Here is a 15,506-nt window from a genome sequence, read left to right as displayed (position 1 = left end):
CCACGCCAAGTTTTGTTTAAGACACTTCTCTTACGTTACTGAAATGACAAAATTACCACTACTGTAGACTAGTTCAACGCTTGGTCTAAATTCAGCCAAATATAAGTTAATAGAGGGACGCAACAGTCATTTTATACTTATTTGTCGTTACGTGGTGAAGTGCTCATATTCACATTCGAGAAGTCGCTTTTGATCAAACAAATAAAAATGCAACTATTTGTTCTCCTTAAATTTTATTCCTCTCTTAGAATCCAGCTCTTTCCATGAAAAATCTTCCTTAAAAATTCTCCTTAATTCTCTTCCATTGTCTCCTCCTTTTTCCCATTAAAAAAATTTAAAATTAGTATCTGCTTTTGGAGCTCCGGCGGTTTTGTTTTTTCCGGCGGTGGCGATGTTGTCGCTGCAAACCGATCCTCGGCAGTACAATCATCAGCAGCAGCAACAGCAAAATCAGCTGCTGATGATTTCTAGGGTTCCGTCGTATGATGGTGGCGTTACCGCTGGTGATCAGAGGATTGATTCCTCTTTTCCGTTTCAGTCTGAATCCGCATTGCCTTTCGCTAGTATCAAGTCCGAGTTGTCTCGTGAAGGTCAGGCTTATACCTTTTGTTTTTAAATGTGTAAACTTTAAAATTTGTTTGGAAGAAATTTATTGATTGAAAATCGGAACGGAGTATTTATATTCCTACATGTATATGTATTTAGTACTCAATTTCATATGAGGAAGATTACAATTTTTTGTACTTTTTTTTTATTTTTAAGAATTTTCAATGAGATAATTAATTTTTAATTCGGAGGGATATATGTTAGTTTGTACATAGAGATTTTCTTAATTTTTTGCTTGGTTAAAGGCTATGAATTTGTTTGCTATTCAATGTTCTGTGTTTAATTGGTTATTTTCACAAAAGGATGGTCTTTTTTGCATGACTAGTCATCTTGATTCGCAAAAGAAACATTTTTGCATTGTCTTGTTGTCTAATTGAAGTTGCTATATCTCTTGTGGTTCTTATGCATAGCTTATTTAGCTCACGACCTGGCTTTAGCTGGGTTTCAAAGCTTAAGCATGCCTGTAACGAGCCTTTGACAATAGTCAGAAGAGCCTCAATTTAATGATATCTCGATATATCTCAAGCATTGTTGAGGAAAGACTAGCATAAGCAAATACAGATAGAAGAGGGAAGACTCCAACTTGTCTATAGCAAATAAGAGATTATTTTCTCACCTGGAAGCCGCCGTACTAACAACCTATGTTGAATTATTAAAATCTCTAGAAACCAATGTAGGTTAGCTAAGAAAATGAAATAGAAGCAAATGATCTGTAAAGAGGTGGGATTACATAATGCAGGCATAAAGTGGGGGAAGTGTGAGGTCTAGCGAACCGCTGATTCTTAAAATGGATTTTAGTATTGGAATTGACCTGAATAAAGTGAAGGGGTATAGATAGAGGATACATCCAATGGATTTGTGATTAAAGTTTCGCTAACTGATGGGTTGATACTCTACCTATTATCTATGATGACTTCGATAAAAAATTGGTGTACTTTGTCTAAGTAAAGCTAGTGCACTAGACTGTTAAAAACTGTTACTAATTCGGGAGGTAAGTATCAATGTGTAGTAAATAGGGGAACATAATACATTTTATAGTATGATAGTGTTTTGTTAAACCTTCTGAACCTAAATTACTGAATATTAATCTGTTCTGTGATACCAAGAACCTAAAGGATGTGAGAGTTGAGACTCTGCCATGCTGCCAACAAAAAAAATATCCAGAAAAGGAATAATTCCTTAACAAGACATGGAAAAAGATAGAGAAAGGAAAGGGGAGTTGTTGATTTGTGCCACATGAATTAGAAGATATTTAACCTGGCATCGGTAGATGTCTTCGAATAGCTTAGTTTTGATATATCTTACCGATTGTATTTGTTTTAGGTCATGCAGTCAGCTGTTAGCCAAATACTAGTAATTGCCTTATGTACTGAGGATTGCTATTAGGATCAATTTCTGACATCTCTATTTATTTGCAACAGTAGATGAGGACGCTCTTTTAACTCTTGCTCATCAGAACTACAAAGCTGGGAACTATAAACAGGCACTAGAGCATAGCAAGGCAGTTTATGAGAGAAATCCAGGGCGCACTGATAATCTTCTTCTTTTTGGGGCTATATATTATCAGGTGAGCTTTCCTGGATGGTCCGTACATTTGCTGTGATTTCTTTATCTTGCATTTTTTTAAAAAAAAATTTCAATAAGTTTTTTATTTTTTTTTTACTTTCTTTTCGATGAGATTTGCGGATCTGAAGTAAAGCATGTTACCATTTCTTTGTTTTAGTTGCACGATTTTGATATGTGCATTGCAAAGAATGAAGAAGCCCTAAGGATCGACCCACATTTTGCTGAGTGCTATGGAAATATGGCGAATGCTTGGAAGGTATGATTCTACTAACTCATCTAGAAGCTGCTTCTTGTGGTTTTGGAATTGAGCATTGATAAAGTTTTGCTGGTGCAGGAAAAAGTCAATATTGATGTTGCAATACGCTATTACTTAATTGCAATTGAGGTTTGTATACTTCTGTCTTACATGAATGTATCAAGAGCTTTTCATTTCTGCTCTTATCAATTAGAAGAAAGGTGAAATGGTTGAAGAAAGGTCGAAGCTAATGTTGTGATTTGGAAGAGTAACCAACAAACTCCACATAAGTATAAAAAAGCTCCATCTGATAACTTCCAATTAAGATGTGAATTTACACTCGGTTACATGACATATGTATTATTGATCTAGTAAAGAATTATGTCTCTTACTACAAGCAAATGGTTACATGTGATCTGGAATAGAGTAACCAACAGCATTCATTTAAGAATTTAAATGGTACCATGTGATAACTTGTGAATCTTTGATGCAGAAGAATGCAGGTCAAAGTTGTGAATAGATTGCTTTGTAAAGGAACGTATGTCTAGCTTAGACAGTTATCCTTGCCTTTACTTTTATGTTGGGTACTGAAAGAACTTTTTGGTTGAGGTTATGCGGGCAGTTTTGGAGTCACAATGGGGTTGTAGGTCTAATGCACTTGAGTTTATTCACAAAACCTTGGAGCTTATTGCTTGCAATTCCTTTCATCTCTCAAGTTCGTGTTATTTCAAAAAGTTGCAAATTTTTAAAATATCTGTTTCTCTGCCGTTTGTCTTTTCATTATCTTTGATTAACTAAAGCCTTTTTACGTGGTAGCTTTCTCCTATAAGATATTTATTGTTTGCCAGGTTTATGCTAGGTAATTTGACTTTAAATTGTCTGGTTGCAGCTCCGTCCCAATTTTGCGGATGCATGGTCAAATTTAGCCAGCGCATATATGAGGAAAGGAAGGCTGAATGAGGCAGCCCAGTGTTGCCGCCAGGCTCTAGCATTAAATCCACGTTTGGTACTAATAAATTGAACTCTATAAACGATTAGTTATGTGCTTCTTGCAATCGTACTTTCTTTATTGACTATGATTCTTTTAGGTTGATGCTCACAGCAATCTCGGCAATCTGATGAAAGCACAAGGTCTAGTCCAAGAGGTAAGATAGAGAGGATTTCAATCCACTTTGTGCTCTTCTATTTTGTTGCCTGTGATGGGCTTTTAAGTTCACGAGTGCCTTTTGGATGGTGGGGGGGGGGGGGGATTGGGGTGGAGTTGGGCGGGGGGTTCTTCAACGCTATACATAGTTTGCCTATTGTACCTGAGTTGGTGCAGCATGTGGTCCAGCGTTCTTCTTTTATTCTGGATTTTTACTTGCTTTGTGCAGCTTTGTGAAAATTCTCTGTGCTTATTTTAATGACTATTGGCGTATCTTGTTGTTATGCTTTTGTGTGTCGTTTTTCCCCCCTTTTCTCGATAGATATATCCTGTTGAGTTCCTTGTCCTTTGAGTATTTCTTTTTTTTTTTTGGGTAGGCATACAATTGTTATGTTGAAGCATTGCGTATACAACCTACATTTGCCATCGCATGGTCCAATCTTGCTGGCCTTTTTATGGAGGCAGGTGATCTTAACAGGGCTTTGCAGTACTACAAGGTATGAATAACTTTAAATCATAGTGTACTTGGATTTACTGATCCTAGTGTTGGATTTGTTTTGCATCTGACTGCAATCATGTTTGATTCCCTTTTTGTGGTTTAATCTCCTTCAGGAAGCGGTCAAACTAAAACCGAACTTCTCAGATGCGTATCTGAATCTGGGAAATGTATACAAGGTAAGCCTCATGCATTGTGCTAATTGGGTCCAGTGGCTTCGAGTGCCTGGACGAGGATATGGAGAAATACAAGCATCTTCTTTGCATTTTCCAGGCTTTGGGAATGCCCCAGGAGGCCATTGTGTGTTATCAGCGTGCGCTCCAAGTACGACCAGACTATGCCATGGCTTTTGGTGAGTTCCCTGGTTTTAGTCCTGCCTTAAATTCAGCTCATGATGCATAAATAAAGCTGCCTGTCTCTGGGAGACTGTTTAAACAGCACACATCTTTACTCAGAGATGTCCGTGCGCAGGATTTATTGCAATATGAAAGACACTGTTTTCATCTTCAGTGCGATTTTCTTTTTTCCCTTCAGTGCGACTTGGACACCCTAATAACACATTAACAGCTGGATCTCCTCTCTGCAGGCAACTTAGCTAGTGTGTACTATGAACAAGGAAATATGGAAATGGCAATACTTAACTACAGGAGAGCTATTACTTGTGATGCTGGATTCTTGGAGGCATATAACAATTTGGTTAGATTTTTATCATATCTTAGTCCATACAAATCCTATCTTCACTTTACATTTCTTTCAATTTAATGCTATATGCTCTCCAAAAATGTTGCTTATAGGGTAATGCTCTGAAAGATGCTGGTAGAGTGGAGGAAGCAATTCATTGCTATCGTGTAAGCTGTGTTCCGTTGTTGGTTGGGCGTGTCTTTTCTTTTGTGTTGCTTTTGTGCTGCTTTTTAAACTTTTTTGATGATGCATGCAGCAATGCCTCTCTCTTCAACCTAGCCATCCGCAAGCACTGACCAATCTGGGAAATATTTATATGGAGTGGTAAGGTTTGCTTAGTCACAAAGATTCTCTTCTTAACTCTTTCAATTAAGTAATGAGTTGCTATTCCTACTCTGTAGGAACATGATGAGTGCCGCTGCACAATGTTATAAAGCAACTTTGGTTGTGACAACAGGGCTCTCAGCTCCTTTGAACAATCTAGCCATAATATACAAGCAACAGGTAAATATTTAATCTTTACTTCCGTAGGATGCTTAATTTTTGAGTCAGTAAAAAAGTTTTCTGGAGGTTTTTATACAATAAATATTTAAGATAGTCGAGGGATTATTTTATATACAACTACTAATGCCCTTCCTCTGTCAGGTTTTTAACTAACATGAACTTTTCCTTCTTATGTGATGTAACTTTCAGGGTAATTATGTAGAAGCCATATCTTGCTACAATGAGGTACTCAGGATTGACCCAATGGCAGCTGATGGACTGGTCAATAGGGGTAACACATACAAAGAGATTGGTAGGGTTAATGAAGCTTTACAAGACTACATGCGTGCTATTTCCATTAGGCCTGCTATGGCAGAGGCTCATGCAAATTTGGCTTCAGCTTACAAGGATAGGTATGTTATTAACGGTTGATGGTCCCGTTTGTTTGTGTTCCTACCTGTCCACTCTGCTTGATCATAATGTTTTTTTTTTTTTTTTTGTGTGTGTAGTGGCAACGTTGAAGCAGCTATAAAAAGCTATAGACAAGCTTTGATGCTACGCTCTGACTTCCCTGAAGCAACTTGTAATCTTCTCCACACGTTACAGGTATGTTCATCCTGTTCATTTCCACTATTTTTTTGTCTTGGGTTTATCAGAGTTCATGCACTAACTACTGGGAACTTGATAAGCTTTGCTTATGTATGTCTAAAAGCATGAAGTTAAATAACCTGTCTAATGAACTATACTTCTGCAGTTCATTCGAATTTGTCTGCTTAGTGCGAGGCACACAATTCATGCCATGTTCTGTTTGCTTAATATTGATCTTAAGCTTCCTGTTAGTACTGTTTATTTACCTTGTGTTATTTATCTCTGTTGCCAGTCGCCTTTTTTGCAAAGAAATTTTGAATTTGTCCAGCAATTATTTAAAGAAGCAACTGTGTAAAATTTCATGTGCATCTTGTTTATGCGAACATATAATTGGTTTCATCTAATAAAATGTGCTTTCTAGGTCGGTGACAGGTTCTTTTAAGCTTAATTTGTAGCTTCACAATAGATGACTGTTTGATTGGGTTATTTCTGTTGCATAATCTTCCCATTTATTTCATTATCTGCAGTGTGTCTGTGATTGGGATAACCGAGAGAAGATGTTTACTGAAGTTGAGGGTATACTTAGAAGACAGATTAAGGTATTATAGCTACTTGCCGAACTGTTACATATTTGCTTCATAGGCTATTTTTATCCCTGCAATACTGACTCTATTTTCCTTGATGGTGTGCCCTGTCGCGTATGTGGCAACTTCCCTTTAGATGTCCGTTATCCCAAGCGTTCAGCCTTTCCATGCGATTGCTTACCCTCTTGATCCAATGCTGGCTCTAGATATCAGGTGAGGATTTTTTTTTGGATTAATCACAGGAGTTATGTGAGGTTGAAACTGACTGTTCTTTTGCTTGTTCAGTTGCAAGTATGCCCAGCACTGCTCTGTGATAGCAGCTCGCTACTCACTTCCTCCTTTCACCCATCCTCCCCCACTGCCAAATATGGGAGGTGGCAGGAACGGCAGCCTGAGGGTTGGGTAAGTTTCTATAAGCTGATTTATACTTGGTTGCTTTTCCTGAGGTCGACATCTGCTATAGGCTGTTTGTAAACATTACTGCCTGCTAATAAATTTTTTAAAATGGGTCTAGATATGTGAGCAGTGATTTCGGCAACCACCCACTATCGCATCTAATGGGTTCAGTTTTTGGGATGCATGACAAAGAGAATGTTGAGGTTCAGACAATTTGTTGCTTTTTCTAATCTTTTGCACCATTCACGACTTCGTCTCTTATTCATGCTAAATCTGCTGGTACTTCTTTTCCTAGGTGTTCTGCTATGCTTTAAGTCCAAATGATGGTACAGAGTGGAGGATTCGCACCCAGACAGAAGCGGAGCATTTTATTGATGTGTCATCCTTGTCATCTGATGTGATAGCGAGGATGATTAATGAGGATCAAATACAGATACTTATCAACCTTAATGGTTATACCAAGGTACACATTGGACTCAATCCAGATCAATCTTAATTGGATTTTATATTTGTTTTTTTTAGTGTTGTTTGTGTGTCCTCAACCATGCTGGCGCCCAATTGCTTGGCCCATTAACATAAAGAAACAAAATAAAGGGGGAAAGGAGCTGCCTTTTCTTGGAAATAGTGCACAATAAACAAATAAATCAATGATTTCTTCTGTCTTTTACTTAGCTTAGTTGTAGACGTAAATCTAAACTCGAATAAATCCCGATGAGTGTTTGGGTAGCCATGGCCTCCCTTTTGCTGTTTTGAGCAATGAGTACTATAAGGAGATTGCCTAACGAAACTGCAAACCTGCGAACAGGTCTCATGAGGTCACATTTGTTGGTATATATTATATATTTGTTGTTTGACGCGAACATTGCACGTGTTACATCTTTCACCTGTTCTAATTTCCTCATAATGTGCACATTCTTTGCTTTGCCTTCTTTGCTGAAAGGTGTTTTTCTTTTTTGGTATGACTTCAATTATCTAATATTATCATCTTTGACTTTGGAATGTTGTATTGCAGGGGGCGAGAAATGAGATATTTGCCATGCAGCCCGCTCCAATCCAGGTTTCATACATGGGGTTTCCTGGAACCACAGGGGCAAAGTACATAGATTATTTGGTTACAGATGAGGTAATTTGCTAGTGACTCCTTTGATATTATATTTGCTGTTGACCTTTTCTCTTTATGGGGTCCTTGAGTGTAATTTCCCTATATGCAGTTTGTTTCACCTACGAAGTACGCGCATATTTACTCAGAAAAGCTTGTACATCTCCCTCATTGCTATTTTGTCAATGATTATAAGCAAGTAAGTTTTCCTCACTCAAGTTTCTGATATCAATCGTGTTTCATTCAATCCAACAATGAATCAAGTATGCCTCAATCCCAAATAGTTGGAGTTGGCTATATGACTCAAGTCTCCTTTTCGCTCTACCTAGGTCATTCGATTCAAATACTAGATAATATTTAGTTATTTATGTAATTTATTATGAATAAAATATGAGTGATTTTTTTTTTTTTTTAAAAAGAGATCTCAGCTTCTATCTATGTTGAAATCTTCTGGTTTTATATTTTTCACTGCTGTTGAGTGTCTTGCTGCTGCTCTTTGTAGAAAAACCGTGATGTGCTAGATCCAACCTGCCAACCGAAGCGCTCAGATTATGGACTGCCCGAGGATAAATTCATATTTGCATGTTTCAATCAGCTCTACAAAATGGACCCTGAGATTTTTATAACTTGGTAGTTACTGGATTGATTTAAACTGTTCAGCTGTTACCTTCTCAAGCACTTGCGGTAAACTTGTTGAATTGGATTGTTGCAGGTGCAATATCCTCAAGCGTGTACCGAATAGTGCTCTTTGGCTTCTGAGGTTTCCAGCTGCAGGGGAGATGAGGCTCCGCGCACGTATGTATTTCTTCCACATTGTGTGCATTTCTCAAAGTTTCTCTTATGAAACTTTTGAAACTTCATATCTAGGGAACCTGTTTATTAGTTTATGAGAAGTCTCCCTAATTCAGCTCATTTATTCCAGATGCTGCTGCACAAGGCCTGCAACCGGACCGAATTATTTTCACAGATGTTGCAATGAAACAAGAGCACATCAGGCGCAGCTCCTTGGCTGATCTTTTCCTTGACACGTATGAAGATTAAGAAGATTCAGCATCTTGCTTTCTAGGAATCCAGTTCCATTCATCTCATGTTCTTGAATTTTGGGTTTTTTTCACTTTTAGGCCTCTATGCAACGCACATACCACAGGAACAGATGTTCTCTGGGCTGGTCTACCAATGATAACCCTTCCCCTTGAGAAGATGGCTACTAGAGTTGCTGGTTCCCTATGTGTGGCCACAGGACTTGGGGATGAGATGGTTGTCAGCAGGTAGGTGTTCTAGACTTGTTATGATTTTTATGTCTCTCTCTCTCTCTCTCTCTCTATATATATATATATATATATATATAATGTGTGTGTGTGTGTGTGTGTGTGTGTTGAAGAAGACTGGCGCCTATACCAAAAATTAGATGATTAAATGACAAGACAAAAATGACTGAACTGTGCAATAAGGTCAACATGACACGGTTCCTGTAAAGTAGTCATTTCTGTAATATGAATATTTTTTCCTTAAAATCATCCGTTCCTTGATAATTCGGAGAGGAAGAAAGTCCTCTAGAAATCAGGGACTTCTTGTACGTGGGACTTTTTTGGATGCCCAATTTGGTGACCTTTTGGAACTGGCTTCCTCATCTATTCATATTGTCTACCTCATCCATAGTGGCATTGTCTCAAGGTTTGTTTATTTAAACTCAAGACGGCCATGCAAGTTAAAGGATCTTTGATAATTTTATTCTGCTTGTAAAAATTACTTGAGGACATCTGCATATCCTGCATTGACGTTCATGGTGAATCAGAGAAAAGGGCTGTGTACTTTTTGTTTCCTTAATTCTATTCCTTTTGGTTCTATGAAATTGATTTACTTTACATTTTGCAGTATGAAGGAATATGAGGAGAAGGCAGTGTCATTGGCACTAAATCGTCCAAAGCTCCAAGATCTCACAAATAGACTAAAGGCTGTGCGCATGAGCTGCCCTTTATTTGATACAGCACGCTGGGTGAGTGATCGAATGCAACATCAGATTTACTTCTTGATTCTGGTGTTTTGAGTGACATGGATGCCTAAACACTGCTCATTCTTTCTCCTTGCATTATCAGGTGAGGAATCTGGAACGTTCTTACTTTAAGATGTGGAATCTCTATTGCTCTGGCCAGCACCCTCAGCCCTTCAAAGTGACTGAAAATGACTCAGAGTTTCCTTTTGATCGCTCGTTGTAGAAAGGAAGTCAACATGATTTTGTAGATAAAACCAAGAGAACATAAACTGCTATTTACATATAGAAGTTAGATTACTGGATTTTAGGTGTTTGTTGGAGTTGTGATTAAGTCGTAAGTAGTCTTAAGCATATCCATTCATGGTACTGGATACTCTCGATGAAAGTTTATTAGTTGCTCAAGTGCAAGTGAATGTCGAGACTCACCCATCGTCTAGTTTGGTTTGAATTTGGAGATGCACAAGAGAGAGGCTGGAGGGAGAAGGGTGGTTGTTAGGTGTAAAATCCAAGTATCCGATCAAGGAGATGTCAGGATAGGTGAATGATTGTTTTTGATTGTAAGTTTTTATTCATCGGCCTGTCTTGACATTTTCAGCTGATTTTTATGCAGGTGTCCGATACCCCTAGTAAACCAACAACATTGTGTTTGATCCCTTTGTCTAAAAATTGCTCCATTCTTAACTACTCGTAAACAAACTTCGCCTTCAACCGAACGAGATCACATCATTTTGGAATTAAATGGCAGATGGGAAATCCTATTTGTGATCTGATGCTGTCGTAGACTCCCCACAGTGGGGATAATACTCGCAAATCTATGTGATTGGATAATCAATTTGCTCTCCATTTCCTCGTATTCGCACCAGTTTGTGTTAGTCCTGCTCCATTTCTTGGTCTAATCAATTTTACGAAGACAAACCTGTATGAAAACTTCTTTATATTATATTTTATTCTTCGTTTCACATTATGTGCTGAGCTCACAAGACAAAACACTGCTACTATAATATTTTCACTTTAAGGCAGATTCACTTTAATGCACATTGTTAGTATGATATATCCTCGGCCACTTACGGCAGATCGATTTTAACAACGATTGCGTATTTTTAATTTGCCTATCAATAGGACGCGGTGGGAAGGAAGCAGCCCTAGCCTCTGTCCGGCCGATCATTCCGCTGGCATCTTGACTTCCGCTCGGGTTATGCATGTTGAGTTAACTCCATTAGGCAAGAAGATATCTACCGATACTGACTTGTTGATATACTGTACGTCATAAACTCAATAAACTCTTGAAGAAAACATTTGCCGATGTTATGATATAAAGAAGGCCAAGAATAAATAGATTAAAGAGTGCAGTTTATGGTCATAGATTGCCTTTCGGGAGTTTGAACACAATCCATCCCATTTCAACCAAAAATACAATCCTGTCAAAGGGAGAAAAAGTAGGTTGAAAGATCACCGGGTTTAGGAGGAGGCTAGGTTAGCTCCGAAGTTTAGGATTTAGTGTGCGTTTGGAATAAGAATCGTAAAATTTCGGAAAAAGTGAAAAACAAAATTCAAATAAAAATGATATTTGAAAATTAGAGTTTATGGTTGGAGACGAATATAATTTTGGGATGTTTTTGAATTTCTATGAGTAATCTGAAGTGAAAAATTTTAAAAATAACTTTTCGGAGTTTTTTAAATTTTCGAAAAATTCCGAAATTCATCTTCTAAATGAAAATAAAAAATTTCATGAACAAATACTGATTTTTAAAAAATAAAATTTTTCGAAAAAAATGTATCTTTTTTTTATGGTCAATCGAGCCCTTAGTTTCGAACCGATAGAATTTTTCGAATGGTAATGAAGCTTGCCATTCTGTTTATTTGGCCGAATCGACTCTCAATGGTAATAAAGTTTAGGTTACGAATTCAAAATATTGTATTGATATTGAGAAATCCATTAGATACGTAAAAAAATGTTGATTTAGAATATAAAAATTTAAAAGAATTAAAATCTCGAACAGTAAATTAATACTTGTCACTGGGAAGCTCAAACCCATACAACTGTGCCAAAAAAAAAAAAAAAAAGAAAAAGTAAAGAATCCACTGTGTTGTAACTTCTCGTATGTAACGAAAGCCAGTTATAAGATAAAAATAAAAAACTAAAACAGCAAAGTACCACAAGAGTTCAACAATAACATATGTCGTTCATTGATTATTGCATCACATAGTACAACACTAAAAAGTCACCCAAAATACGTTACAAATCAAAGACTAGAAAAGAAGTTAAAAAACAAAAAGACTTAAAAATTAGATTAAAGTATTCTAATTAAGCATTAGAACCAGCAGCTTAAACGTTTAATCATTATCCCACAATCACTTAGTAGCAGGAGAAGGAGAAAAGTTAAGCAATTCTTTCTTTTTCTCCCAAGCTTTAACAACCAAAACAGCATCAAACATTTTCGGAGCACCTGAGGAAGTAGTTGCGGAGATTTTAAGGTAATATTTAATACCAGAAACAACTTGTTTTTCTGCTTCAACAACCTCAGAAAAACTCAACAACCCATTATTATTATTAACCTTCTGTTTTTGTTTTTGCAAATTTCTGTTATACTCTTCAACACAAAACTTTCCCAAATCTTGAATTTCTTTGTTTGTCTTCACATCTTGGATTTGTGTTCTTCCACCTAGTTTTTTTCCACCTAAAGCATTTGATGGGGTTGAAGAAAATACGGAGATGATAAAGAAAAGGAGGATAAAAGAGAGGATTTTTGTTGTTTTTGCCATTGGAGAAGTGAGTTCCTTTTTAGGAGATGGGGGAATTATATAAGAGTTTTTTTTTTTTTGGGGGGGGGGGGGGGAGAGAAGAGGAGAGTAGTATTGGGACACGTTATAACTTATGAAGATGGTGGCAACACGTACGTGATGCCGCGTTTTTGTGAAACAAAGTGCTGAGATGGCACAAGAGGATAGTAGTCGGGTCCTAATACGAGTATCGATCATATCGGTATCAAGAAAACAAATAAAAAATAACAAGGTTATAATAGTTATAATGGAGTTATAAATACTTATTCATCCTTAATTAGATGTCTCGGGACATGAAGTTATCTTTGATAAGTTATCAAGCGCTCTATCTTTAAGTGGGACTTTTCAGAGCGTATTTGAACCTCAATGCTGGTTAGAGACACAAAATAAAAAATAAAAAAGAGAATAGTAAAAAATTGTAAGTGAGAGTTGTTTACATTAATCTCAATAAACATATATCTTGATTATTGTTTTTTCCTCACTTGGAATTAACATCAAACTAATGATGGTACAATAACGATAATGACACGTGTCTTCCTTATTTTTTTATAGTTTGATTATGATTAATTAATGTACATTTTCAGAGTCTATTACTCACATGATCACTCAACTATCCGAAATTATCTTCCAAAGTTATATTTCTTTCATTTGTAACAACAAAGTCACTTAACTATGCTAATAGCACTCAGAAGATCACTGAACTAGATTTCTCAAATTTTTGATCGCCAAATACCTATTTTACCCTCTAGATTATCAACTTTTATCTTCTTTTTATTTTTTAGCTTTTTAATATAATATTTTTTCTCCTTTAAATCTATATTATGGACTTACTTTAGAAAAAAAAAATTATTTATAAATTTAAAAAGTAAAATAGTATTTAAGCATATACAATGTTGGAATAATAAAATATTGAGCACAATAGAAAGTTAATTAGAACAATTTGTTCATAATAATAATTTTGATATTAACAATAAAAACTCAAAAATTTATTTACACAATTGAGAATGAAAGAATATATATATATATATATATATATATATATATATATATATATGCCATGCACGTACTATATAAAATAATTATTTAAAATAAAAGTATTTTTGTAATAGACATTACATATTCTTGAATATTATGCTCAATTATATTATTATTTCGACATTATATATGCTAGAGTTTTTTTAAAAAATAAATTATGTTTGTTCTATAGGTAAGTACATAATGTTGATTAAAAGGATAAAAAAATCATAATATTAAAAAGCAAAAAAAAGCAGAAGATAAAAGTTGATAATTTAAAAAGGTAAAATAGGTATTTGGCGATTAAAAGTTTGATAAATCTTGGTTTAGTGACTTTTTGAGTGATATAGACATAATTAAGTGACTTTGCTGTTACAAACGAAAGAAATATGACGCTGGTAGATAATTTCGGAAAGCTGAGTGACCGTCTAGGTAATGGACTCTACATTTTCATGGATGATAGGAAGAATATAAATTTCTGAGTTACTTTTTAATGAAACTGTACTTGTACGAAGAAAAGATTGTGATATAGGTTAATAATATGCTTAAAACTAATTAATTCGAAATTTGGAACGAGGCCTTTGAATTCCAACTTATATGCATTAAGTGATATAGCTTTTTAAGCTTAAACTCTAGGGGGTCGTTTGGTTACTTTGTGGAATAGATAAGGACATTATAGCTACCCCACATATATGAGATTTTAATCTTATTATTATTTTAGTCTAAATTTTATCATACCAAACATTGAATAAATAATCTCGAAGTCTATCTCACCGTTAGTATTCTTGTTCCACTAACCAAATGAAACCTTAATATTTTTAGTAAGGATTAATATATTAACTCTAACTTTATGCATAATATTTTTGTTTTGTTAAAAGGAATGTATTTTGGAATTAATAAAATTGCTTTCTGGCACGCATTATTAGTTTCTTGATTCTTTGGAGTTTGGATATGATTGTTTTTGGGTAAATAAATGCTTGTCTGCTTTGGCCATCTCCCCTCTTTGAATGGCTAAAAGGTGACAGTGCAGTGTGGACAAAGGCAATTTGCGAATGTCATTCATTTGTCAATTCTTCTTTGATATGTTGTATGGATTTGTTGTATTACATTAGCTCGTCTTATATATAGGTCATTGACATTCATGACCACAATATATATTTTTTATAATCAATCGAATTAGTTTAAGTGCATCTCGATTAATTTTATCGAATATTTATTAGCTCCTATCAATATAATATCGGATAACTCAAACAATAAAAAATAATAATTCGGTGGACAAGACATCTCGTATTAAGAGAAGAATTGCACCTTAACGGATGTGATGTGCACAGTCTATCCTAAAGCAAATATTAATGACTGTTTCTATGGCTTAAATATGTAATCTAGAAATTGCACGAAGACAATTAAATCAATCAAGACTTAGATAAATAAAATAACCTAATATATTTATCTCCATCAAAATTTGAATATTAGATCTCAAAACATTTCATGGATTAACCACTATGTTACAACATTGGGTGCATTATGACTACAATATTTAGGTACATAATAAATAAATGGAACTATTAGTACTATATATTTTTAGAATATTCCAACTAGCGCTATTTCTGTACTTTGTTAATTGGCTACCTAAACTATTTTAATTCTTTTTTACTTAACAAAAGAGAGTAAAATCAAATTAGACTGTAGAATTTCAAACTTATGATATTACGGTTCGAATTATGATATTTTGATCGTTGGTTTACAAAAGATCAAATGATATCTTCTTTAACTGTTACACATGTTAAAATTAATAAATTAGATACAGATTGAAAATATCATAACTTGGGAGTCTGGTACG

General features: G+C 35.4%; 2 protein-coding genes across 5 annotated transcripts; one reads left to right on the top strand and one right to left on the bottom strand.

Annotated features, from left to right (window-relative positions):
• The first annotated feature begins 201 nt into the window (after positions 1–201).
• LOC104086665 (probable UDP-N-acetylglucosamine--peptide N-acetylglucosaminyltransferase SEC) lies at positions 202–10,521 on the top strand. Of its 4 annotated transcripts, XR_684142.4 has the most exons (29): positions 207–590; positions 2,028–2,173; positions 2,330–2,428; positions 2,507–2,557; positions 3,297–3,413; positions 3,496–3,552; positions 3,929–4,048; positions 4,164–4,226; positions 4,321–4,399; positions 4,634–4,743; positions 4,842–4,895; positions 4,985–5,052; positions 5,130–5,232; positions 5,422–5,624; positions 5,721–5,817; positions 6,327–6,398; positions 6,520–6,596; positions 6,669–6,785; positions 6,898–6,982; positions 7,075–7,242; positions 7,792–7,902; positions 7,991–8,077; positions 8,381–8,508; positions 8,591–8,673; positions 8,801–8,906; positions 9,000–9,146; positions 9,754–9,874; positions 9,975–10,408; positions 10,482–10,521. XR_684142.4 is itself a non-coding variant. In XM_009590983.4 (28 exons), exons 1-28 carry the CDS (start codon positions 392–394, stop codon positions 10,092–10,094), a joined length of 2,985 nt encoding a protein of 994 aa, XP_009589278.1. In that variant the 5' UTR covers positions 202–391; the 3' UTR covers positions 10,095–10,521. The 4 variants fall into 4 exon arrangements, 3 of the variants coding, with proteins under 3 accessions (XP_009589278.1, XP_018623057.1, XP_009589277.1); XM_009590983.4 differs by having other exon boundaries at positions 202–590; positions 2,031–2,173; positions 9,975–10,521; XM_018767541.3 differs by lacking the exon at positions 9,975–10,408 and having other exon boundaries at positions 206–590; positions 9,754–9,974.
• A 1,513-nt stretch (positions 10,522–12,034) lies between these two features.
• On the bottom strand, positions 12,035–12,692 carry LOC104086666 (cysteine proteinase inhibitor B). The gene has a single exon (XM_009590984.4). It carries the CDS (start codon positions 12,632–12,634, stop codon positions 12,224–12,226), a length of 411 nt encoding a protein of 136 aa, XP_009589279.1. The 5' UTR covers positions 12,635–12,692; the 3' UTR covers positions 12,035–12,223.
• Between the last annotated feature and the right edge of the window lie 2,814 nt (positions 12,693–15,506).

Source organism: Nicotiana tomentosiformis, chromosome 9 (genome assembly GCF_000390325.3).
Source record: "Nicotiana tomentosiformis chromosome 9, ASM39032v3, whole genome shotgun sequence".
NCBI classification, from domain to species: Eukaryota; Viridiplantae; Streptophyta; class Magnoliopsida; order Solanales; family Solanaceae; genus Nicotiana; species Nicotiana tomentosiformis.
This window is presented reverse-complemented; position numbering and strand designations above follow the sequence as displayed.